Source organism: Centroberyx affinis, unplaced genomic scaffold (assembly GCF_046629955.1).
Source record: "Centroberyx affinis isolate AG114_WGS23_722 - 3 ecotype Tasmania unplaced genomic scaffold, CSIRO-AGI_Caff_v1 ptg002870l_1, whole genome shotgun sequence".
Classification (NCBI taxonomy): Eukaryota; Metazoa; Chordata; class Actinopteri; order Beryciformes; family Berycidae; genus Centroberyx; species Centroberyx affinis.
This window is the reverse complement of record NW_027281003.1, coordinates 315,747-341,389: the sequence shown is the minus strand read 5'-3', so window position 1 is coordinate 341,389 and position 25,643 is coordinate 315,747. Positions and strand designations below refer to the sequence as shown.

At 41.1% G+C, this 25,643-nt stretch overlaps 1 protein-coding gene across 1 annotated transcript; it reads left to right on the top strand.

Moving 5' to 3' along the window:
- Window positions 1-11,207: 11,207 nt before the first annotated feature.
- xpnpep2 (X-prolyl aminopeptidase (aminopeptidase P) 2, membrane-bound) lies at window positions 11,208-24,338 on the top strand. Its single transcript, XM_071536422.1, has 22 exons — window positions 11,208-11,261; window positions 11,636-11,699; window positions 12,541-12,602; window positions 12,945-13,055; window positions 13,312-13,375; window positions 14,234-14,338; window positions 15,335-15,421; window positions 15,592-15,735; window positions 16,077-16,178; window positions 17,258-17,339; window positions 17,735-17,936; window positions 18,705-18,794; window positions 20,098-20,207; window positions 20,512-20,589; window positions 20,739-20,810; window positions 20,904-20,964; window positions 21,232-21,301; window positions 21,517-21,621; window positions 22,392-22,451; window positions 22,626-22,702; window positions 22,859-22,948; window positions 23,753-24,338. The coding sequence occupies exons 2-22, from the start codon at window positions 11,651-11,653 to the stop codon at window positions 23,951-23,953; spliced, it is 2,022 nt and encodes a 673-aa protein (XP_071392523.1). The 5' UTR covers window positions 11,208-11,261; window positions 11,636-11,650; the 3' UTR covers window positions 23,954-24,338.
- Window positions 24,339-25,643: the final 1,305 nt, after the last annotated feature.

Genomic DNA, 25,643 nt, shown 5'->3' with positions numbered 1-25,643 from the left:
TCAATTGATTTTTTGTTTTGTTTTGTTTTGTTTTTTACAACGAATGGTCGTCTATGAGCAGCTGAGGTCTTTGAAACAGCTAAATACACTTGAAAGGTTTATCTGACAGTAAACATACAAACCACACAATGGTTAATTTAGTATTATGTTAGTATTGTGGCAAATGCAGAACATCTGTCCTATTCACTATGTAAATAGAGGGGTTCAGTCACATATAATCAGAAATACACAGACTCTTTGAAAAATACAGTACAATTAAAGCCTACACAACATTGGTTCAGTGCACCATTTCGCCCACTATTTTTCAGTCTGAAATCATGTTGATGCAGCACTATGGAAATGAATCATGAGACACAATGCTGTTCACTATTGCTTTCATTTTCAATTATATATTCAATGATATGCTTGGCTTGTCAGACTGTCAAAAGTTAGCTCTTTTTTTTAAAGCCTAAAAAAAAATGTGTTCACTGTGAAAGAGCCTGGAAATAGGGGCTGACTTAATCACGTTAAATGTTAGATAAGGGTATGGTGAAAGGTGAGGGTACAGCTCAAGAATAAAGGGTGCCACAGCTAAAATGAGCTATAAATAGCATTTGTCATCAGAGCCTGGAGAGGAAGGTGTTTGGACGGGTCAGAGCTAACAGGCAGACTGTGGTTGATATGTCGACCGAGGTCAGCGTGTGCGTGCCGACTGCAGAGCCTCCATTTTTCCACTGGTCACCGCCGACACCCATAAAAGTCCTGCACATGACAGGGTTGCATCAGCAGGGTCTCGTCACCCAGGGTTTTGTTTTTCTTCTCCTTCCAAGAGAGGTGTGAAATCAATGCCTCCAGCCATTATATGGGCTGAATTGCACATAAATCACATCCTTTCTACAGATTTAAGAGATAAGCTTAGCAAGGTGAAAGAGTTTATTTTGACTGTATCCTTTAATAGTAGGTATCCTTTACAATGTTTGTGTTTTGATTGATGGAATTATTCGTAGTGTCGATTTTATGTAAAACATTCAATGCACCAATATTGTTTTCTCTTCTCTCCCCATTTTCCCCCTCATTTTCTACCCCGATAAGCCAGCAAACCCTCACTAATTCAAAGATTTCTTCCTCACTCTGAGGTGTTAATGCTCTCTCGTCTTGTAACAAGCTCCATGGCAGTTTCCACGGAGGGTAATAATGAGCTTTTACATCTAACAAGCAAGCAAGAGCAAGCGAACTGGCTATTTTTTTTTTTTTCCTCCTCGTTTCTGCTCCTGCTTTCCATCCCAAATATGCCGTATCTGCATCAAAAAAGCAGCTCATGGGCTTAAAGCTGCCTGTGACACCAGCCTCGGCTCTGTTTCACTGTTTGCCGGAGCAAAGCTTAACCCCCAACCAGTGCATATAATGGGCCAACTTGACTGGACGCCTTGACATGCAGTCCTCCCTTTGTAATGGGGTCAGAGCCAGCTATGGTGCAGCAGTTTACAAGTGTCAGAAGGAGGGAAGAATTTGCGGGGAGAGAAGGCAAAAGCCCCCCACAACTGAGAAGTGGGCGCCTTTTCTTCAGCGGCTGTCTGTTCCCAGTAGCGCAGAGGCCTTATTCTCAGGGGTCAAGAGGTCAAGTTAGGCACCATGCTAATCCCTTCACAAGCCTATTATGAGCTCCCGAATGTGCGGACATGAGCAGTGCAGTACTTTAAGTCATAAGTCGAACCAAAGCTCTAGATATGTCCTCATCATTTCAGCAGTTGTATGTGAAACTTGGAGTAGACTAGAATCCTGTTTAGTTAGACCTTGCTCATTTATGCTGTACATTTGATGCTCTACATTTATACATATTTATTATTCATTTATTTTATTTAGTAATTAATGCAGTGCAATTAAAATGATTACACTTCACAATTGAAATATAAATTTTGTAGCTACTGCTAATTTCCAACCCTAGTCCCTAGTTGGGCTTTTAAATAGACTAGACCTATCTAAAATGTCTTGTATAGGCTAATCATAAGGCAAAAAAAAAAAAAAAAATATATATATATATATATCAAAATATTTGTTCCTCATATAACCTGACAGTCAACAAATGCTCTGTTATCTCATTAGATTTTTCCTCATTTGCTTCCAACATGCTGTCCCTAATTTGAAAATGAACCACTTATCCAAGATTAGGGATTTGTGGCAAAGAAGGGGGAATTTAGAAATATCCACTATACTAATCAAGCTGCAGGATCCAGTTGGTGAGCTGAACTGAGCCGCATCATGTCTGGGCTCCAGGAGTATACAAGTGTGTTTGGGTATGATCAGTTGGCTTTTCACGCAACGGAATTCCTCCACACAGAGTAACATCCTACATCATTAAAATGGAGCAAATTCCAACGGCCAATTAATGATACCAATTATAGATATCTTTGAACAAACAAGCTGACACAATGACAGATTCACTGACTTGCTCACACACACACACACTCACACACACACATACATACACACACAGACAGGATATCCGGAAGTGAGGAAACACTGTGAATCAATAGGAAACAACACAGCTTGAGCCGGAGTGTGTCCCCTGTCCCTGAGGGCAGCATGCACTTGAACCAGGTGCCTTCCTCTATGTATTTTTCCTGTTTACCGACTCGCTCGCCTGCTTGTTTGGATGTTTTCCTTTGGTCCCTAAAGTCAATACCTTCCTCTCGCCTGACTTCACCGCTCTTTTCTGGCCACCGGACGTCATTAAAAGCCCCAGAATATCGACCAAGGGAAGTCTGATGGAGTCCAGTGTGCGGTGCATTGTTTTGAAACCATGCTGGTTTTCGGCTTTTGCTATTTCTGGAGCCGCAGATCGCCTCCGGCATTCAACTGTATTCAACAGTAAGAAGTAGTTATTTTCCACCTACGCCTCCATCGCTAAATAAAACAATGACATTTCCAAGGACTTCCTTTAACTATAAATTAATTTCCTGTCTCTGAAATGACAACCTTCTCACTGACTGAAATGCTGGAATGTTATAACTGCTGTGCAGACTAGCTACATTTCATGCATGTCAGAAATAAATACTGTGTTGTGAATGGTGGTGTATCGGAATTATTGATGGTAACGAATAAATAATATTAAACAATGAAGTCATCCGTGCCAGAATGGCAGACTGTCAAACGGGAGCTGAGCCCTGAGTTTCTCTTGAATGTTTTTCTGGCATGTCCGCTCTTTGTCTTCAGTGCAACGCTCTCCTATCAGATGGGGGAGCGCAGCGAATCCTCCAGATATCCACCGACATTTCTTGGCCCGTCTCCCGATGGCTCGCTTGACCTCAGGTTGTGGTCTTGCTCAGATGTGGCGCGCTCAGACTCAATATCTGTGTCACTGATTGGTCCTTTATAGTGTGACCTTTGCTTTAACGCGTTATCAGACACACAATAGACCCCAGACTGCACATTCACATGCACACACTATCACCACACACACACACACACGCACACACACACACAAATACACAAACCTCCGTCTGTGTTTGCTTACACACCCCAAAGCTCCACTTTCATCCAGACCCAAGATAAACACTCAATGATAAAGAAGGAACAGTTTAGAGAGGAATCAGCAGAACTCTGCAGAATTGCTGACTGCCACTGACTCCTAACATACACACACACTCCAACCCTTTATCAGCCCTTTATCGATTGAAACTTGCCACTCTAACTCTCATCTACTGTACTCTCGACAGATATGTTCGCTCCCCTCTCCCGCAACAAGTTGAGTTATTCCCTCAGCGGTTTGGAATTTGCCACTCTGGGAAACAAATGGAGGCGCAGCAAGTCTCCCCCGGTGAGCGTCTCCAGCCCCGGGGTTTTGGAACGAGACTCTGTCACCCCACACCAAGCATGCACTGCTCACTGTTATCACCCTGTACTCTGCCAAGCAATGCCAGCACCTCACTAGCTGCGCTTGGATCAACCGGCGTCTCTCAACCGGCGTCTCTCAACCGGCTAGAATGACGGCCCCCGTCCTTGACAGAGCCAGGGGTTGAGCTATAGCTTGTTGGAAATGCTGGTATCAAGTATGCACAGCAAAACACACTGCAAACCATGTCCATCTTAAGTGATTTAGTCTTATATTCAGCCTTCAAATCTTATTTTTCTTAAAACAAGACAAAAATTCTGACTCCATTTGTTTCCAATGCAGTCTAGAAACACGTGTCAATATCTTGTCAGAATAAGGCAGATCACTGCACTACTATCAAGAAAATTACACTTGATTCTATAAAGTTCTTGAAACAAGTTGATTTGCATTGGAAACAAGTTAAATTATCTCACCCCACTGGCAGATTTTTTCACTTACTTGAAGAAAATTATGATTTTAGGACTCAATAATAGACTAAATGACTTGTTAAGATGGAGATTTTTTGCTGTGTTTAAAAAGTATTGAAGATAGCCTGCAGGGGAGAAGCTGCTCAAAACTGCCTTTTCCTCTCAAACGGCTGTGGTGATTGCACACTGGCCACATTCTCTTTGAAACCCACAGTAGATCTCATTTCCCAAAGTCAGTCTTATATTGTGGTTTGTATTATGGTCGAACAAACCCAAAATACTGTGTTTTCAACCTCTTCTAACCATTGCATTTACCACAGGACTATCCTACAGCTGAAATGGTTTCTGTGGTAAATATCCCATTGATATGTCATCACTGAGCTGTTACTGTGATTTTCAGAGAGTGTTTCAGAGATTTTCGGGTTATTCCAGGTTGCTTTGGCTCTTGGAGGTTATCTCAGGCTGCCCTGATTTAAGGTACAGTATGTTTTCACCAAATGCAACACTTTTTAGTTATGAATTCTTAATAGCAAAACCTCTCAAAGGATCATGAATTCCTTCACCAAATACCTTCTGATGTATTACGACACCAAGCTCCTTCTCCACAGTGTATTTATACAGTAGATATTTATGAGGGCCTACGGTCTATGGCCTTCACTGAATGTAACAGATTGCATGTGATGGGCCTGTCAGGGAAAATAATTCAACCATGCCACAAAGTTCTGCAAATTGCCTTAACTATGCTATCTCATAACCTAAAGTCGATTACATTATTGAAGACAGACTTGAGAAATGGCAGAGTCTCTCCATTTGTTCCCCCAGAGCCGCACACACTGGTTTACTGTAAAATGTGATACTTCTTCATTAATCCTGCTGATTGGAGCGCAGCCCAGTAGGATATGCAGTTTGAGGGCCGACTGCATGGCTGAAGTGTGTGTGTGTGTGTGTGTATCTGGCTGTGTTGTTATGAGTAAGTGTGCATGTACTTTTACATCTTAACACATCTGTGTGTCTGTGCATTCTAAGTGAGGCGTCGGCGCCTCGGGACCCAAGCCCCTCCACCTCTTCAGTGTGTGTGTGTGTGTGTGTGTGTGTATGTGTGTGTGTGTGCAAAGTGAGCGCCAAAGGAGAAGTCTTGCATCTATCTCGTCTGACAGCTCCCGACCTTCTCCTAATCCCTGTATTTCTCACTATCTCACTCCACATTACCTCACACATACATACACATACACACGGACAGCAGGCATGTGACCCACCGCTGCATCAAAGCCAGGCGGCTCATTCATCTGCGGCTGAATTGACAGGCAATAGCGCTCAGGACTCCATCAGCCGCTACTGGCTAAAGTCTGGTGCCAGTCTATCTGCATTCCAACCACAAAGTCCTTCAATCCCTCTCATATTGTCTCCTCATCTAGATTTGGTGACCGATGTGCAATTTAATTTGCTTTCATTGGTTGGGAAAGGAGACATTCCACTATGAATTATTTTTGTTGGATTTCAACAATGATCTCCCTTTCTTCAACTGTCAATGTCAAGATCTCTTTAGCTTGGCCGTATACCATGTGCAGAAACACGTCCTGAAAGCGGTATACGGCTGTGCAGTGAATACGTCAGCACAACACTGCACAGAAGAGTTTTTTACAGCAGCTATAACTCTCCTGGTGGTTGCTACCACAGATAGGTGTTACTCCTGTTCTATCTGCGAATCTCTGGCTCCAAACCTTTGTCTCCCAGCCACATCTGATTTACTGCATGTTATCCTCCGCTTCCCCTATCTCTCTGAGCAATCTGGTTTCACTTGGGCTCCCAGCTCTATTTAAGAGCACTTTGTCAACACAATGAGAGGAGGAGATATTCCCTCCCAGCTGAAGCGCCCAAAATTATGTATTGTGTTGCAAAGAAAGGGAAGACTTATTCTATACAGTTGGTGCTGAAATCTCCTAATGCCTTCAAGATGTTGGGATCGGGTCGATGCTGTATGGTGCAGATGAAAAGAAGTTGTATTTTTCCAAATGGAGCACAATGCCATCACTGTTAATTTCAAATGCTGGCTGAAAATTGCACCGTTTTGTAGTCTAGTCTCAAAATAGAGCACACTCACAACCTTTCTGAGTGGTTATCATCTTGGAAGGAAGAAAATGTGCATCAAGCCATGCCAACATGCTGAACAGTTATGTCGCTGTAATCTAGGGGAAGTAGTCAGATTTGTAATCTGCTTCCCCGGGCCGCTGGAGTGGCACAGCAAACAAAGGCGGCTGAGAGATTGGAAGTGTGTGACCCCAAAGTGGCCGGTTGCTGTTTACTTTATACAGAGACTGACGGCTGCGTACAAGACTGCAGCGTGTATACGTGACTGAGGTCACCAAACCACCGTACCACTGCATAACAGCTCAGACCAGGAGTGCTTTTTCCATCTGTATATTTATGGGCTCTCTGTATCCCAATTTGTCTCCAACTTCCCTCATTCTCTCTCTCTTAAATATGGCATGTTTCCTGCTGCTACCTATTGTCTCTAGGAAGGACTAGGAGGGATCTGGTGGTTGGCGTCCGCTGTCTGTAGTAATATAAGTGATTTATACCCAGTTGACAACCCTAAAAATCCTCAGCCACCATTATGGTCACTTTAAAAATATCATCCACTCCGCAGAGATATAGAGGAATGTGCATCACAGCCACAATATATACCAACGATCCCAAGGCAGTGGAGGGAACACCCAAGTTGAATGCCCTCGATGGTTTACTGTACCCTAATACTTAATGTTCAAACCATTCTCTTCATTAAACTTAACTGCTTTGGTTTACAGTATGTTGGGTATGCGTTGACTTGGAGAACACAAAGCAAGAAATCTAACAATCTCTGAACCCCAGAAATCATTCATCTAAGCATTCGCAGACGCAATTATTTCACGCTCATCTGAGTCTAATTCCACCTTTCACTCCTCTCACTCTTGTTTCCATGTTAATTCGGCAGCATGGACGTGAAGCTGGTCATCAGCTGGTCTTGGTGGTGGTGGTTTTCAGGGAGCGTCCATGTTAGGCCTCCTGTCTGCCCTGCCCTCCCCTCTGCCTGAGCTCCTCTCTGACTCACACACCGAACACTGTTGCCAGGGCTACCATTTATTAATATTGGTCCATAACTTTGAGCCTCACCACCGAGCTACAATGAGGCTGATGGCTGACACAGCCACCGAATCCCCTGGCACACACAAACACACACACACACACACACACACACACACACACACACACATTATGTCCACTAGAGATGCAGACTGTGGATGAGTGCATCTACAAGAGCGAGGGTTTTAATGAGAAACAGGGTGTTCACTGAGGCTGGAGGAAGGACCGGAACCGGGATAAGTTGGTCACTAGCGACCCCTTCTGGTCATGTAGTTCACTCTTCCTGTTTCTTACTTCGCCCTGCCCACGTTCACCACTGTCAATCAATGAATCACACAGTGCAAGGCTGTGACCAGTGTGTGTGTGAGGTGAGCTGACCCAAAGACAGAACAAGAAACAAGGAGCTGAAGATGTAATATGTTATAAGAGTGACTTCCTTGTGTTTTTATTTATTGATTCATTCATTTCGGTTCACTACTTTTTGGCCCTGCTTAAAGGTCTACAGTGTGTTTTTCCACAGTACTGTACTTCATTTCATTTTCATTTCAAACCTTTATTTAAACTCGAATAACCATTGAGGTTGCCCTCATTTACAATGATGTCGAGTTACAAACAAGTTAAAAGTTTAAAATAAATAGGACAAGACATAGATGAGAATAAAGAAAATCAATTAAAACAGTTACACATTGAGACAGGGAGGTTTGTGATCATGGTTTTAAATTGTCCATAGGTTAGTAGAGTATTGATTTTTAGTGTGTGTTGAAGATCATTCCAAGTCATTTGAGCGAGTTTGATAGGGTCCAAGGTTCCAGTCCAGCATCATTGAAATGTAAGGTGGTAGCTTTCCAACGAGGGCTTTATATATAAACAAATACCAATGTTTATTACGCCTCTCTGCCAGAGAAGACCACTTACATCATAATACTATTACTTTACTATTACTGTGTAATTAAAAATACATTTTTAATACTGAGAACTTGGAAGTAATGTGCTTGCAATTTATGCTTCCGGCAAGTTGAAAATATAATAACTGTGTCAGGAATATGTTGCATGCACACTATTTCTCGTGTTGCTCACTCACACACACACACACACACACACACACACACACACACACACACAGCCAGAGAGAGAGAGGGAGAGAGAGAGAGAGAGAGAGAGAGAGAGAGAGAGAGAGAGAGAGAGACTAAGGAAAATTACAAGATATCCTGATACAAAATACTGCACCAACTTCAATTATTTGGTGTTTTGCACCAAATAAGAGAAGATCACTGTTGGTAACCAATTACTGTTGATTAATTGATTATTAATCAACAGTATTATTGTTTGTTTGTAAACTGTCATGCTAATAAAGTACATTAAATTGGATTGAATTCAATTGAAATTGAGAGAGAGAGAGAGAGAGAGAGAGGCTGCATGAAATAATGACTATGGAGCAAATACTCCCCCACCTGGTCAAAAGGTGTCACTGACTGCTAACGTATGCTTCACCATTTTGAAAGAGTTGTCTACATCAACAGTTTATAACCGAGGAAGTTCTGATTACAAGGTTACATAATATTTTTTATTACTGCTCCATTGTTCTGTGTGTTTTACCATGTAGGAATTATGCAAACTAAACCAGTTTTAAGACCTATGATGGGTTTTATTGACCCATATGGAACTTCCCATATTCCATACACAACAACAGCTGGTGGCCGAACATTAACAGCTGCGTATCATAACTGCCTGTCCCTTACGTAATGCAGGCTACTTTGGTTCAAGGTCAAAGTACGACAGGCTTGACTGGGCTCATTGTTCTTCATATCGCTCAGAGAGTGTGGTCACTCGATAATATGATAAATAAAAGAAGCAGCACCTTAAAGCGTTCTCTCGAAACCATGCTGGTCCTGAGTGTAGTCCTCATTTATTCAGCTTTTCTTTTCCTTTTTTTCCATTGAATTCTAAGAACACTTCTCACTTCCTCACTTGTTACTATTAATGCTGGTAATCTAGGGTTAGTGAAGTGTATTCTGCTGAAGTGCTGACTGATTGTGAGTTGTTCTGGATAGAAGCATCAGCACAGTTTATTTTAGGAATGTAGCTGTCGATCATGATCACATGTTAACTTGTGTACATCAAAGCTGCACCCCAGGCCTTATTCCCCTTTATCTTCTTCATATAGGAGATTAATTGTTTTTTAAATGAATTTGTATCTATGTTCCTAGTACATATGACCTGTGTTGAGCTATATATCATTTGGTTTCAATAGCTTTTCTAAATCATGTGGATGTTGGCTACTAAATCTGGTCTTTTATCTGCTCTTTCTGTCACATATCGACTCGCCTAATACTCATCAGATGATTTTTTTTGTACAATCCCATGGCCTATCACTGAAGCTGATAATGTAATGTTCAATGTAAGTCCAACTAAATGTCTGGGTCACTTTTTTCTAGTAATACAATGTGTGAGCAGTAACAGCAGTGTTTCTGTGCTGATAGCGCCGTGAGATGGATTTATGCTTTTCTGTTACTGTAAATCTTCATGTCAAGCCCCTCCAGAAGCTATGGACAATGTTCAGGAAGTCCTGTTATACACACAGGATACCCACAGCTTGCCCTTTTAAACAAATACAGACACCAGAGATTATACATCTTCATATAGTACAAGTCATTTTTAAGCAATACAAAACAGGTATTTTAAGGTCATTACTAAATAACAAAATTAACCTGATTATCCCTGAATGTTCATAAAATGCAGAAATACCCTTGAGTTTACGTCTAAAAGGAAAACTTAAAGGATTTTTAATTAACGGGTGAGCCAAGCTAATCTTACAATGCAAGGTGAAATGAAGGGGGTCGGTTTAAAATTAATAGAGGTTTGATATATGACCACTATTACAGTTATTTCTTTTCATCTTCATAGACTTCAAGGCCCACAGACACCTCTGTAATTTGCTAAGCTATGGTTGCTGTTGCACTCTTTCTATAACCTTAATTTAAAATGAAATTACGCAAAAGAAACTACTTTGTAATCACTAATTTTTCTGTTGTATCCCAGTCTATGTCTATTATTTCAGCACTGTATTCTGAGGCTCTGCTGTGTTAACCAAGGGTTTTGAAGTCATGATGAAATGTGTTTATAAAGGTGTTACCTAATAGACATTTCTTCCTATCTCAGGCAATTGCAATCTTCATAAAATCACATGTTGCATTATGCATCTCTCTGCCTCACCACATTTCAATAAACCAGCAGTAACAGATCCTTCTCGTTCTCCACGGAGGTTTTGCGGTTGCTATGCAGTAATTGGCCGGGGATCTTATGACTACCCAGAATCCGGTCTGTTCATATGTTTAAACACACACTGACGTATCTCTGCTCTAATAAGTCTCCTGGTCATACACTCTCCCTCCTCCTCTCCTCCTCCTCCTCTCCTCCTCCTCGTCCTCGTCCTCTTCGTCCTCCTCCTCTTTACCCAGCGGCATCATATTTGGCTTGCATACAAGGACGTAAAAATACAGGCAGCAAACATTTTCTGTGGAAAGCTCTGAGGGATTTCCAGGAGTTTCGCCTAAAATGTGTGAATCTTCACACATAGACTCCTGCATATACTCAGGCACGGAGACGTGTGCATACATTTGCATACAGGCAAATACACAGACATGAAAAAATACAGCACATGCCCACAGACAAATACTGAGGAACAATATTTTACAGCATATACTGGCTGTACACAATGAGCCTTGGCAACTCTCATATTATAATAATAATAATTAAAGTGAGAACAGTAAGAGAACATTTGCATAAGAACTGAACAGCTGAGCAGGAGACCCGTTGAAGTCCCGTCTCCTCTTCACAGTTGCGTTGCTGTGCTGCTAAGCCAGGTGAGCAACTCAGGCAACATGCCGGGGGGAAAACAGCTAGGTGGTCAAAGTGGCTTGACACATTGTATTTTATGGCAGGGAGCAAAGAAATTGTTCTCAGCCGGAGATCCACCCCCAAAGCCACTGCACATGATTCCTATCAGAGGGCCGCTGTGAGTGGAGATAGTGAGAGAGTGAGAGAGTGAGAGAGAGAGAGAGAGAGAGAGAGAGAGAGAGAGAGAGAGAGAGAGGACGGACACAGTCACACACTTACTCTACCAGACACCCACACACATTTTCTCACTGAACACCCACACACTCTTTCTCACATACGCTGCATAAACATTGGAGCACCTGCTTTGTTGCCATTCTGTCTGTGGATTCGCTCGCGACAGGCTGCTGGTGCCAAGATGCTCTCCTATGGCTGGCTGTTGGCTCTGTCCTTCACAGCTCTGGCAGGTAAAAGTTCCTCTTTACACTCACTATAGTTGATCTGTCTTTGTTAGTAAGTCTCATGTGTCTGCTCTCTGTTTAAGGACTTTTATTGACTTACAGCAAATCAGTATTTTCACATGTTTATAATAATGAAAGAAAAGAAAAAGAAAGAAAAAATATAATATCTGAGAATTTATGATAGGACCGAAGTCTAACGGCATATATTTAAAATGCTCCCTGCATATATTTAATATATATTTATAAATCTGCATATATTTAAAATGCTCCCTCCATACAAATCTGTGTGCATGTTGCCTCATGAACAAGACTCATACTGTTGCTTGCAAAGGGGGCATAAGAAATTGCCATCTGCTCTTCCCATGCCTTTTGGTTTATTCATTGGGATTTCTTTGCATACAATTTGGCTGTGACTGAGTCTTATGGGATTGACAGTTCTGTTCAATAACCGTGTCTGTTTTTATGTTGGACGGAGCATCCATGAGCATGAACATGATTGAATTACAGTATCTTGATTGATTGTGTCTTTGATGTTTTTTTTGCATGGCTGCTCTCTCTAGTCTCTGCAGACAGAGGTTGTTCATCATCCTCCAGTTTGATTGACCACTGACATTTGTCCTTAAACATCCTAAGCTTTAAGCTGCATTGATTTTTTTTTTTTAAAGGGAAAATTCCAAAGTTGGCTCTGCCAGTCACAATGTCAAAAAAGATTAACACAAGATAAGTTGCCAAATGAGAGCAGCACTTTACTCAGATCTGAGAATGTGCTTACACAGCTCAGCTCTGCCACTTCAATGTGTCATTTTCCAATGTCTCTTCCTCATGCTTTCCTCATGCCACATTTCAGGAAACAGTATTGCTGCTGTTGCAGAAGGGAGAGCTGAGAGGAACTGCTCAGCGGTCCCACCGGTAGGATCACTGTGACCTTGACACTGGATGATACCTCACATGCAACAATTATTTACTTGTTACAGTGAAAAAGTCAGCTTTGTACTCCACTGTTTTATGTGGCGCTTTATCATAAAAATGACTTCAACAAAATCCTATCAAGAAATTCCATGTTTGTCTATCAAGACACGCTGCATGTTGTTTCAATACACTTTTTACTACAGTTAATGATTACTGTACATGTGCTACAGTTAATGATTACAATGGGAGATACACAAAAGGGATGATTCAGCAGTTTTACAGGTTTTAATTAAATCTGAAGACTCTTCCCAATGTGTGTGTGTGTGTGTGTGTGTGTCACAGTACCTCCCCAGCACAGCGGTCAATACAACTCTCAGTCTGCGGGACCTCAGAGAGGTAATGAGTCGCCTAGAAATCTCTGCCTACATCATTCCTGGCACTGATGCTCACCTGGTATGTCTGCTGTCCTACATGTCCATCATAATTAATTCAGTGGGGTTTAAAGCATGTTTGTATGTGTGTGTGTGTGGGTGTGTGTGTGTGTGTGTGTGTGTGAATGGGTGTGTGTATATGTGTGTGTCTGTTTGAGTATTTGTGCATATGCCTGGGTTATTCTTCCAGGGTCCCCAAGGCAAGCAAGCTTTATGGGAGTATTTGAGTGTGCGTGTGCATGTGTGTGTGATGCTGAACTAGTCTGTGTCTCTGACAGAGTGAGTACATTGCACCACGCGATGCTAGGATGGCCTTCATGACCGGCTTCACAGGCTCAGCAGGTACATCTGCCTCTCGCTTGTTCCGCCTCCTCTTCCTCCTCTTCCTCCTCTTCTTCCTCTTCCTCCTCTCCCTTCTCTTCCTCCTTGTCTTCCTCCTCCTCCTCATGACTCAACTCCCTATACCTCTGAGTACTGCGGGCATGCAGCTCCTCTGCCCTCATCCCTCCTCCTCATCGTAGGTTACAACCTGCTGCACATTAATTTGGCTTCATCGGCTCTCATTCACCGCGTCATTGCGTCCCGTCTTTCATCAGTATTCTCATTGGCCGAGTCGCTGGTGAGTAACTGGTGAATCGGCGGTGTGTTGTATGAGACGGCATACACCAACAGTGGAGAGCAGAACAGATAATCATAGCTATTGTACTTCTACACTCAGCTGTTGCGTAGATGAAAGGATTAACAGGACCAATCACTCTCCATAGGCCTCATTTTTTTCCATTGAGAATACATAGACCAGGCCAAACTTCCAAAGGTGCTGGAGGAACAATAAAGTCTATAAAGAAAGGAGACATTTTCTGCCTACTGTAGAAAACCACACACAGCACATTTATCATTACTGTGTGAACCTCTATTGAGAGTCTGACATGCCAGCTTTGTATTCCAGCAGATATTCAGCTGTCGTTACTGGACAAGGTACAACAGTGGAATGACAATGTACGGGACGACAAGCTCGTATATTATACATCCACCGCGCATTGCTGGGCTGCTGCCTGCGCTTCCTCTGTGTTTTTTTCACATTTTTCACGATTAGCTGGCCCATCACGCACTGAAATAAGTCAACGCTGACATTTACAGTCGTTTGTAATTCAGTGTCAACACTGGCCCCGCCATGACGCAGCTGTTGTCCTCCCTCCCCAGGCACTGCTGTAGTTACTCCGACCAAGGCCGTGCTGTGGACAGACAGCCGCTACTGGGTTCAAGCTGAGAGACAGATGGACTGCAACTGGGATCTGGAAAGAGATGGTGGGATGCTCATAATGTTACTAGTTATGACAACGAGGTAAACACGGGCCAGCATCAAATATTTATGGTATGATGATCTTGCCCAAAAACATCCTGATAAATGGTAGCCTATTATCATGGTATTTACTTTATAAACATTGCACTAAAACAAAGTAAAGTCACTTCAGTGCATGTTTGTTCTATTTAAAGGGGCAATAAGTAATCTATGAATTTTATCGACATCCAGATCTCTAGCACAGTTTATGGTGACCTGTAATTGGCATAAATAATAAAGTCACATTTTCACAATGGAGACAAGTAAGCTAATTGGAGCAAGGATCAATCAGAAAGGTCTAGTGGAGAGACTATATATCACAATGCAAAACACTGTAATTATAATACTGCTTTGTCATTAGCTTTTTTGGCTTGAGAACAAATTTCTTGTGACAGTTCACTTACTCATAGCACCGCCCTACGTCAATTCAGTGGAAAATGTGAAGGGGGGGGTTAAGATGAGGTGTTGTCCTTGCTAAGCAGAGAGTACGGGCCGAAAAGTGAGTTTTGAAAGCCAGAAATCTCAGAGCCTGGCAAAGTAATTGTTGAGTCACTGGTACTGACCAACAACCCTATCAAACCCCTGCAGATGATTTATGGAAATTCTGTGCTCTGGGATAGTAAAAATCTTACTTATTGCACCTTTATACCTTCACATTTGGATTAATTTGTACATGTTGTTTTCTGGATTATGATAGCCAAATTAATAGAAATTGTCATCATTGTCTGGGATTTTTACTGCAGTATATAGTGAAACCGGTATATCAGCCCAGTCTTACAATCCACATTTTGTAACAAAGCAATCCCTGCTGATTTGACAGATACATTATGATTTCTATATGTTGTTCCAATGCACCATAATATTCATAGTAGCAGCACAGGTAGGCCTTCTTAATCTGTACTGTCACATACTTTAAACTCAGTAATGGCTTGATACAGTCTGTCATGTGTGATGTTCCCCAGTGTCCATCAGCAGCGTGGCAGACTGGCTAATGTCTGAGGTTCCACGGGGCGGCAAGATCGGCTTTGATCCCTTCCTCTTCTCCCTCAGTAAGTCGGCCCGGCCCCATTCGCCATCCTGTCAGTCCGGTTTAACGTCAATAAAGTGCTCACCCAAGTAGATGGAAAAGTATTGATGCGGCCTCCAGACGCCATGCAGACTGTTTACTTGTGATTGATTCAGTTCAGTGTGTGTAATCGTCTGCAATTTCCTCCATTAGAAACGCAGGAGGACTACAGCGCCAACCTGGCACCGTGCAATTGCACCCTCAAGTCCATCCCTGATAATCTGGTGGACCGCGTGTGGAAGGAGAGACCTTCCATCCCACCTGACAACCTCACCCGCCTGCCAGACAGATTTACACGTGTGTTTGCTTGTGTGTGTGTGTGTGTGTATGAGTGTGTGTCTGTTCACACACAGTAGTCTGATGGTCTGCCAGTGTGGTGCCCTTTATCTGTGAGGCTGATAAATACCTGCAAACTGGCCAGAAAGCAATAAGCACACCACAAACACAGCCATAAAAACAGCCGATTCATGTTTTTATTGCTGCTTGTCAAATCAAGTCAAGGGATAAAATGGAAAAGGCACCAGATAAGGAAGTTGTCTGTAGCCTAGCTATAGAGGCCTTTTTACCATTGTCAGAGAGTAGGTAAATGGAGAGGATCATAAAGCTAATGGTGTGTGTGTGTGTGTGTGTGTCCACAGGAAGGACCTGGCAGATGAAGGTGGAGCACATACGGAGTCAGATGAGGGACAATCCTTACCAGCCCACTGCCCTTTTACTATCAGCACTGGATGAAACTGCCTGTAAGAAACTCAAACTTTGCAGTTAATACATGGTGCCAAAGAACCTGTAAAAACATATTTGAATAAATCAGCTATTGGTTCACGTTCACGTTCATTTATCGATATAGCTCTTCATCACAAGCATGTCTAAATGACTTTAACGTAGCTTGTAATGTTGCTGATTTAGGAAATTAAGCTTCTACTGTTGAATTCATTGTAAGATGCGCTGGATACAAGCACCAGTTAAATGCCTAATAGGTAAATGTAAATCTATTCATTACAATTCCTTGTATATGTGCTTTGGAGGACATTCAGTTTTGTCTCCTCAAAACGCAAGAAGTAAGAAGAGTTTTAGGATAGAATTGCAGGTTATAGAATTACTGTCTAATGTGAAGGGTTGGGGAGTTATAATAGGATTACAGTAATCTGATTGACAGACATGGTAACTGTAATCCAACATGATTAATGACAAAAATATAAGAACGAGATTACACATGCTTTTGAAAAATAGGTAACTGCTTGTAGGATTAATTCAGAATTTGTTCAATATTTAATAAAATATTGAAAAAATCCAATTTAAAAAAAAAGAATAGTTGATAGTGGTTTCAGAAGATGATAATAACATTATTAAAACTATTTAACTGGAATTACATGTCCATTCAACTTTATAGTCTATGGGTTTTGAAGGCAAAGTAACCCAAGACTTATTAAACGCAATCAGATTGCATAACTGAGTTTGAGTAAACCATTTTACAATTGCAACTTGAATCAGGCAATCAGTAATGTATATTGGATTATCAGTTCCCACTCTGTAAATGAATAGCAAATTATTCAAAAGCAAACAACCACACAACCCACATGGTGTATTGTTGGAGTCACACAGCACAATCCTAACTACATACACTCACTGACTTATGACTTATGACTTATGATTTCAGAATTAGTGCATCTCTTTTCAATGACAGGAGCCCACAGAAAGTCACGTATTGCAGACTAAAGCATCAGACACCAGCAGTGAGTCTCGGCTCAGACCGTTCCCGTAGATCATGTAAATGGATGCGTGAGCTGCTGCTGATAGCCGGTTGTGTGTTTTCTCTCAGGGTTGTTCAATCTGCGTGGAAACGACATCCCATACAACCCCTTCTTCTACTCCTACACACTGCTGACAATGGATGAGATCTGGCAAGTCCATTTTTTACAGAGATTTCATGTGAACGTTGTTGACAGTCATGTTACAGTCACATTCGAAGGGATTTCTTTCTCTCTGTCTTCTTTACTTCTCTGCTTCTGTCTCTCTCACCTCCCCTGAAAACCTAAACACAAGCCCATGTTTAATGCTTTTAAATTAGATAGTCTTAAATTAAATAGTGCTCACTGTTTTCAGTATTCTTTAAGATCCACAGTGGAAATAATTCAGATTTTTCTGTGTTTTTATTCTTGAAGGTTTCATTCCAGGCTGTTTTTTCTTTTTCTTAGGTGCATTTGTATGAACAACTTGTTGTATTTTAACTGATATCAATTTAATCTTATTTAATCTTATCTAATCTAACCTACATCTCTTCCCCTTCCTTTCCCAGGCTCTTTTTACACATTGACAGAGTGACAGAGGATATTAAGGTGTACCTGAACGCCTCCTGTAACCAGTCCCTCTGTGTCCAGTTGAAAAGCTATGACAGCGTACGACCCTCCCTCCAGGAGTATGTGGCCAAGCCCGGGGTAAAAGTGTGGATCGGTACAGAGTACACCAACTACGCGCTTTATGAGCTGATCACACCACAGGTAATGACAGCAGTGGAACAAAGAGATTTCACCAAAGCTATACTCATATACTCATACAATATTCACTCACATTATGATCTGGAAGAGCTTAATTTGTAGATGAAAATTATGCTTTCTAGAATTCAAAATACTGGTCTGTTAAGTTTACAAGTCTAAAAAGGCTTTAACAGCACCAAACACATGTAAAACTCTTTTATAGTTGTCACATGCTGTCAGTTCTTATGTCAAAAGGTCAAGGCAAGAAAATTCAGCATCAAAAAAATTATATACTTACTTTTCACTTTTCACCTGGGACCACCATACTATAATCATTGGTCTTTAACATGTAAATATTTATATATCGACAAAATCTAATATTCAATCTGTATTCTACCATTAAAGGGGTTATTTTAATCAGCAGTAGGACATTTTCTGTACATAAAAAGCAGTGGAAAAGGAAAACTATGATTAGATTACATTCATGTTCACATAAAAGGCAAGATTAGGGGTGCCGGGGGGGTGCAGTGATTAGAGAGACCATCAGCAAACTTCTGCCCTGCTGAAGTGTCCTTGAGCAAGACACTGAATCCCAACCAGCTGCAGGGAAACTCCTCTGTGAATTACAATGTGCTCTGACCTCTCTATTGTTGCGGAGGGCAAGGAAAAAGACAATTTCCCCCCAGGAATAGATAAAGAATGAAGAATTATTTTTTACATTATTATTATTATTGTTATTATTCATTGCCTCTCTCTCTCTCTTCTCTCTCTCTCTCTCTCCCCCTCATGCAGGATAAGCTTGTCACCAGCTCCTACTCTCCTGTGTTGACGACTAAAGCGGTGAAAGATGAGACTGAGCAACGTATCCTGAGGGAAGCTCATGTATGTCATCCACACACACACACACACACACGCGCGCGCACACACACACACACACACACACACACACACACACACACACACACACACGCACACACAAATATACACATGCACACACACACCCACACAGTTAGGAACAACTCTAAAGGAAATGCTTTCAGTGGCCGCATTTATGAAGCTATAAAGTTGCCAGTGCCTTCCTCTGTCTGAGAGCTTTCTCACCCAGCGGTTCACTAATTGATCATCCATCCTGGTGGGACTTTTATGAGTGGAGGCATATTTTCAAAGTTTTCATTGGCTAACTTTACATGCGCACAATAATGCGACTATTGCCAATACTGCGATTAAAGCAATAGTCTGATTAGGTTGTTTACATGGTTGTAAAACTACCCCATAATAATCATGTTTACATTCTTTTTGATTATGCAGAGAGAATTGTGGAATTTTTTGGGATTTTGGGGGGTTTTTTTTTCTTGTTTTGGACAAAAAAAAAAAACTTGTTTTCTGTCCCACCACTATCAAATTTAACCAAAACAATAGCTAGAGCACTTGAGTGAGTCCTATTCATAGTATTCTGTCCCATCACCTCACAGCCATCTTGGTGGGAAAATAACAGGTGATTGTTATAAATGAACAGGTGATTATAATCAAAGGACAGCCAAGAAGGAAATCCCAGGAAATGCATGTGACATCATGGGAAAACTATGAATACACAGCTTGATACATTTATTACCCTGCCCAGTGTTTTCTGTATTCAACAGATCCCAGGAAGACTGTTACCTCGGTGACAGCTAACGGGGACCCTAATAAACTAAACTAAACTAAACAGCTAGGGCTGCACCTAACGATTATTTTCATTGTCGATTAATCTGACGATTATTTTCTCGATTAATCGATTAGTTGTTTGGTCTATAAAATGTCAGAAAACGGTGAAAAATGTCGATCAGTGTTTCCCAAAGCCCAAGATGACGTCCTCAAATGTCTTGTTTTGTCCACAACCCAAAGATATTCAGTTTACTGTCATAGAGGAGTAAAGAAACCAGGAAAAATTCACATTTAAGAAGCTGGAATCAGAGAATTTCAACTTATTTTTCTTAAAAAATTACTTGGACCGATTAATCGATTATCAAAATAGTTGGCGATTAATTTAATAGTTGACAACTAATCGATTCATGGATTAATCCTTGCAGCTCTATAAACAGCCTTGTAACATGTGAATTTTCAATACTTGCCGATATATTTTGTGTTGTTTTGTTTGATGCTGAGTTTACCTGAGACCTCTGTGCGTCATTCTGGCTGTGTGCAGGTGAGGGATGCGGTGGCAGTCATCCAGCTTCTGATGTGGCTGGAGACGGCCGTGCCCGTGGGGATGGAGACGGAGCTGTCGGCAGCGCGCTACGTCGACGAGCGTCGCAGGTGAGCGCGCACACAGACACACCCGAGGGACGAGTACTGACGTATTTGGCTCAAGAAGACGTTCTGCTACTGCGCCTCAATTAAATTACACAAGTCAGAGAATCAATACTCGTTTAAAGAATGACTCAACTACTGTAAAAAATAAGTTGGATTTATGTATCAGTTATGGGGGGATTACGGTAAATCCTGAATAGCTGTTTGACTGTAAGTGCCAGATCTCATTGTACTCACTACTAAAAATAGAGAGCCAAATAAACTTAAATAAAATAGTAGAGTTTCCCAGCTAATACAAACGTTATTGTAGCAAACAGAATTACAGCAGAGGCCCGAGCTTTGAGACGATCTCTGCAAGTGGACCCAATGCTGCTCTTGCCCATTACAGGTAAGCTGAATTAAAATCCTTCCACTTCTTGTTGACTTCACCTTTTTTGCTTTTATCACGTGTAACTAGGTCATTCAGTTTTCTCCTAGTGAGTTACCAGCATCCCAGAGGTGTACTGCTGCTGTTTTGTCATGATTTCTGTGTTGCAGCCCCACAAATGAAACCAACCGGAAGCTGACGGTTAAAGAGATGTACCTGGTGGACTCTGGTGGCCAGTATCTGTGAGTAAATATACTCTAGTCACAGAATAACTGTAGTTTCGCCTTAAGTCATGAGCATTTAAAATGAGTAAACCTCTCTCTCGCTACTATTAGAGATGGCACCACTGACATCACTCGGACAGTTCACTGGGGAACCCCCACAGCAATGGAAAGGGTACAACTTTTGATATATTATTCAAAATGCTACCATCTGAAGGGATTTTTTTTTTCTATAACATTGAAACAGTATGATGGCCAATAATCTAGCATAGCAGTTGTTTTCTGTACTTTTGGAAAATAAATATCATGTTCTTGGAATTCATCATCAAGTCAGAAAATCCAGCTGTTTTGGCTGTAAATTGTATTCTTTGCATAACAAGTTTAATGCCACACAATACAAAATATTCCTTTAAATACCTCTTCCACATGTCTCGTTGCATAGGAGGCCTTCACTCGAGTGCTCATGGGAAACATTGAGATATCTCAAACCATATTTCCCATAGGGACACGAGGTGGGTATGAAATACATCCATGAAAGTTCAAAATCAGATTTAAACTCTGATTTAACCCTAAAACCTTCTCCATTTCACCACTAGAGAGCCCTGTTTCTCCACTCACCATGACTGAATGATCATTTTCTGCTCTTATTGAAGCAGGGATGGATGTTTACCATCTGCAGCAGGATGTTTGAGTTAAAGCTCTCTATATGGCTTTTGTTCATCAACAGGTGTAAACATAGAGATGCTGGGTCGCAGAGCATTGTGGCAGGTGGGCTTGAACTACGGCCACGGCACGGGTCATGGTGTAGGAAACTACTTCGGAGTTCATGAATGTAGGACCACTTTTAATTTTCCTAGGTTTCAGGAATTGCATGATCTCATATCGAAAGTTAACTTTCTATTCTGCTTTTTAAAAACCAACCACTTCATCTGCATACATGAACACAATTCAAAGTCAAAATCCACCCTACTAAAACAATTCAAACACAGACTTCAATAATCAGTGATGTCAAAAAGCAATACAGTCTGAAGCCAAACATGATGCATGGGAGGCTGTGTGAGATTTTACATCAAATTGAACTTCACTGCACTGTGGCACTAATAGCTGAGAGCCAGAAAATGAATAACCTGACAAGCAATTTGGATTTGCGAGCACAGATTTCATTTCTCAATGCGATCCCCTCGCACTCACCTTGCTTGACAAAAAGGAGCAGAAAACCCAGACTCAGCTTACGAGAATGAGCTTCAGGGAGATGGGAGGAATTGGTGAAGTGAAATTGAAAGGAACAATCATAGCAAGCCATGCCATCTTTTTTTTTTTTTTTAATTGAACATACAATAGTTATCCTTTACACTCTTTATCAGGAATTGCAAAGCCACATCATGCTACCTAGCTGGAAAATATGGATAAATGTGGGCGTAAGACACAGTTTGTAATATTCATGCAATGGATAATAGCACTGTTGGAGTGTAAAAATACTTGTTCATGCACATAAATCAAATCAAATATACATGAGATGTGTTTGAGGGTAGATTTCACCTTTATGTAACCATGTTCTGTAATTTGTATTGTTGTAATATTGTAATATTGTGATTTTTCCAGGGCCGGTTGGCTTTCAGAGTAACAACATTCCTTTCAGAGCCGGCATGTTCACCTCTATAGGTGAGGCTTCATTAGAACAATTCACATCCCAACAGATAAACCCCACATATCCTCTTTTTTATGCTCAGCCTGTTTAAGGGAATTGAACATTACATTTAGTACTTTCTCTTTCAGATGTGAGCGTGTTTTTAGCAAAGTGTGAAAAATAACAATCTGATGATATCTTTCTCTCAGAACCAGGATATTACAAGGAGAATGAATTTGGGATCCGGATTGAAGATGTTGCTGTGATCGCACCTGCCCAGACAAAGGTAGATAAGCCATTAGCGGGATGAATCGATGGACCGGTTGACCAAATCAGAAAATGATTGATAATTTCTGATCTTGTTTTTGAAGCGTGATATCAATCATTTAACATCATGTTATGGTGAATGATTTCTGGCTCTATGTGTTTTTCTTCCCCTCAGTACGGTGAAAACTATCTGACCTTTCACACGGTGTCACTGGTTCCATATGACAGAAAGCTGATTGACACCTCTCTCCTTAGCGCTGAACAGGTAAGAAATATCTTGGTGCATAATTAAAGAAGTTAATAGCAGTTTCACTTTCATGGGCTTGGAATTACCTTTATTTGATGGAGATACTAAAAAGCCCCCAAGAGAGTAAATGCCTGGTAGCGTGACTGTAAGATATGTAAGATAAGCTGTTGCCTCCCCCCAAGAGACGTTCAGTTTCCTTTTTCATTTGTAAATACATGCAGGTCTAAGAGAACGTGACGTCGAACTGGTTATTTCATCTTCCTGGCACACAAATGTTGGTTTCCTCTTAAAAAATCCCCTTTACACGACTTTCTTCAGATTGAAGTTTTTTTCTGCTACTCCGGAGGTCAAAACGCTCTTTTAGAAAACAAAACCACGTGTGAAATTGACTGTAGCTGCTATGTTTTGTCAGCTCAGTTAAAGAGAATCCTAGCAGAACTACCACTACAAGTCAAAAGTTTGGACACACCTGATTGAACACGCTATGTTTCTCATTGTTCTCATTAAAGCCATTTTGATCTAAAGGCTTATGCTTAAATGCTTGAAATTTGTTTCTTAGACAAATATAAATAGTGAAGTTGATGCCTATGTATGAATTTCTTTCCAAAGTCTTTGCCTTTCCATCAAGGCAAAGGATGGCTACTTTAAAGAATCTAAAATATAAGATAGTTTTGATTTGTTTAACACTTCACTGCATAATTTCATTTGTGTTTTTTCATAGTTTTGATGTCTTGACTATTATTCTAAAATGTGGGAAATAGTAAAAATAAAGAAAAATGTAGTGTGTCCAAACTTTTGACTGGTGCCCTTCTCTCCCTGTAGCTGCAGTGGCTGGACTCATACTATACGACCATCCGGAGTGTGATGGGTGTGGAGCTGGACAGGCAGGGGCTGCAGGAGGAGAAGCAGTGGATGCTCAGGAACACGGAGCCCTTCCTGCAGGACGGATCCTCTGCGTCCGTCTGCTCCGTCTCACTGACCCTCGCCGCTCTGGCCGCCGCTCTCCTCCACAACATCGTCTGAACAGCCACACGCCCCCACCCCCCACCCCCCCGTCTCTCGATTTCTCTCAGTCCGTTTCTATCACAGCAGAGTTGCACACTAATGTTACCCTATGCAGTCTCTACTGACAACAATGCAATGCAGCTAAACCAGGTTGAGAGATGCACTGGATTTTTACCATTTAGCCATTTATTTTTTTGTTTTAATGGATATTTTTGTTTGATCTTTTAATTGGGTAGGAAATGTTTGCTTTTGTTGTGTTGAACATTTGCAAAATGATTTTTTTTTGTGATTTTTGTTTCAGTTTTTTAGTTTTTAAATTGGATATTTGTATGACCTGCTGAAAGGGGCTTTTGCCAGTTGGCAATGCAATATAATTTCTATTTTATTAAAGTAATGCTCTTTTAAAGCCATAGACTCAATTTACAGACTCTTTCTTTTTATTAATCATAACCCCACAACAATACAATTCCTTTTTTTAAGTAGTTTAAAGTTATTGCATTTTCTTTTGTTTTTATTAGTGAAAAGTGATAACAAAACTGACATAAATAAAAGTGGGTTATATACAAAACATAGTGTGTACATTAAATGTTGATATTAATTGGGATTGTAGTTATTGGTGACAAATGGGAAGAAGCACATAGAGCAGAGGCACACAAACATGAGACAATTACATTAATATAAACATGAATATCTTGACCGGAAAAGAGAGAGTATGGTTTACATATGACTTGGGTAAATATAGTATCGGATATTCATGAATGTATTGTAATGTAATTGTGTAATGTAAAACAATTCCTAATTCCCACAAAAACTACATTGAACATTAATAGTCCTCCACTTTCCCAGCCTTGGTAATTTCTTATCACCTAAATGACGCCTGACAATGGCAGATAATTGGGGTCATCATTACATGCTGAGACCAAACAGCAGTCAGCTTGCCATGTGTGAACAGATCTTGTGGTTCAGTTGTGCCACATATGAAGAGCTCATGCTAGCAGAAGGCCGGTTGCCTGGCAACTATTCTGTCAGAGCAGCTTGGAGGTGTGAATGGTTCCCATCATGACCCACCCTGCATCTGCATGCTCTGGTCTAACAAGCCTATACAGCTGAAAATAAGTTTTTTACATAGTCAGATGGTGTTTAATACTTATGGCGTCATATCGGGGGAAAGTAAAGATAAAGACAAGACAGCCTTTTAGAAATGGCAAATTCACCCATATCCGGCTTGCGTAGTCGGCGTTGAGGTAAAGAGGCCTCAAAAAGAGGAACAATAATATGACTCTTGATGTTGAAAATATGAGATCATTGTTCTGTGTGAGCAAAACAGCTTCTTCCACATTACATTGTTTGGGTAGTTACTGTAAAACATTTGCATCTTTATGTGTAGAGTACCATCCATGTCCCTAACAGCTGTGTGTGTGTTATCTCCGGTAATTAATGCCCCCCTATAGGCTTCAACGAATCTCCAGTGAAATCAAAACTTTTTTCCTCATAATTTTGTCCCTCTGAGATCTGTAGAAAGATTTGCTTGTTGTCACCCTTCGATAGAAAGAGCGACAGGAAACAAAAATAGGGCATCCTCTTATCATGTGGTTTTCTGCCACACCAAAATAACAAGCTAAATTCAACTTACCTTCTACTTCCCTCTTTGCTTTTCTTACTAATGCTTGCCTTGTCTCTACATGTATATGCAAAAATATGCACATTT

Excerpts from the sequence above, each read along its gene's own strand:
- xpnpep2 (XM_071536422.1), top strand. The coding sequence starts at position 11,651 with ATGCTCTCCTATGGCTGGCTGTTGGCTCTGTCCTTCACAGCTCTGGCA. Across the intron at positions 15,422-15,591 it reads TCCCTTCCTCTTCTCCCTCA|AAACGCAGGAGGACTACAGC; the intron begins GTAAGTCGGCCC and ends TTCCTCCATTAG. Across the intron at positions 17,340-17,734 it reads CTGACAATGGATGAGATCTG|GCTCTTTTTACACATTGACA; the intron begins GCAAGTCCATTT and ends TTCCTTTCCCAG.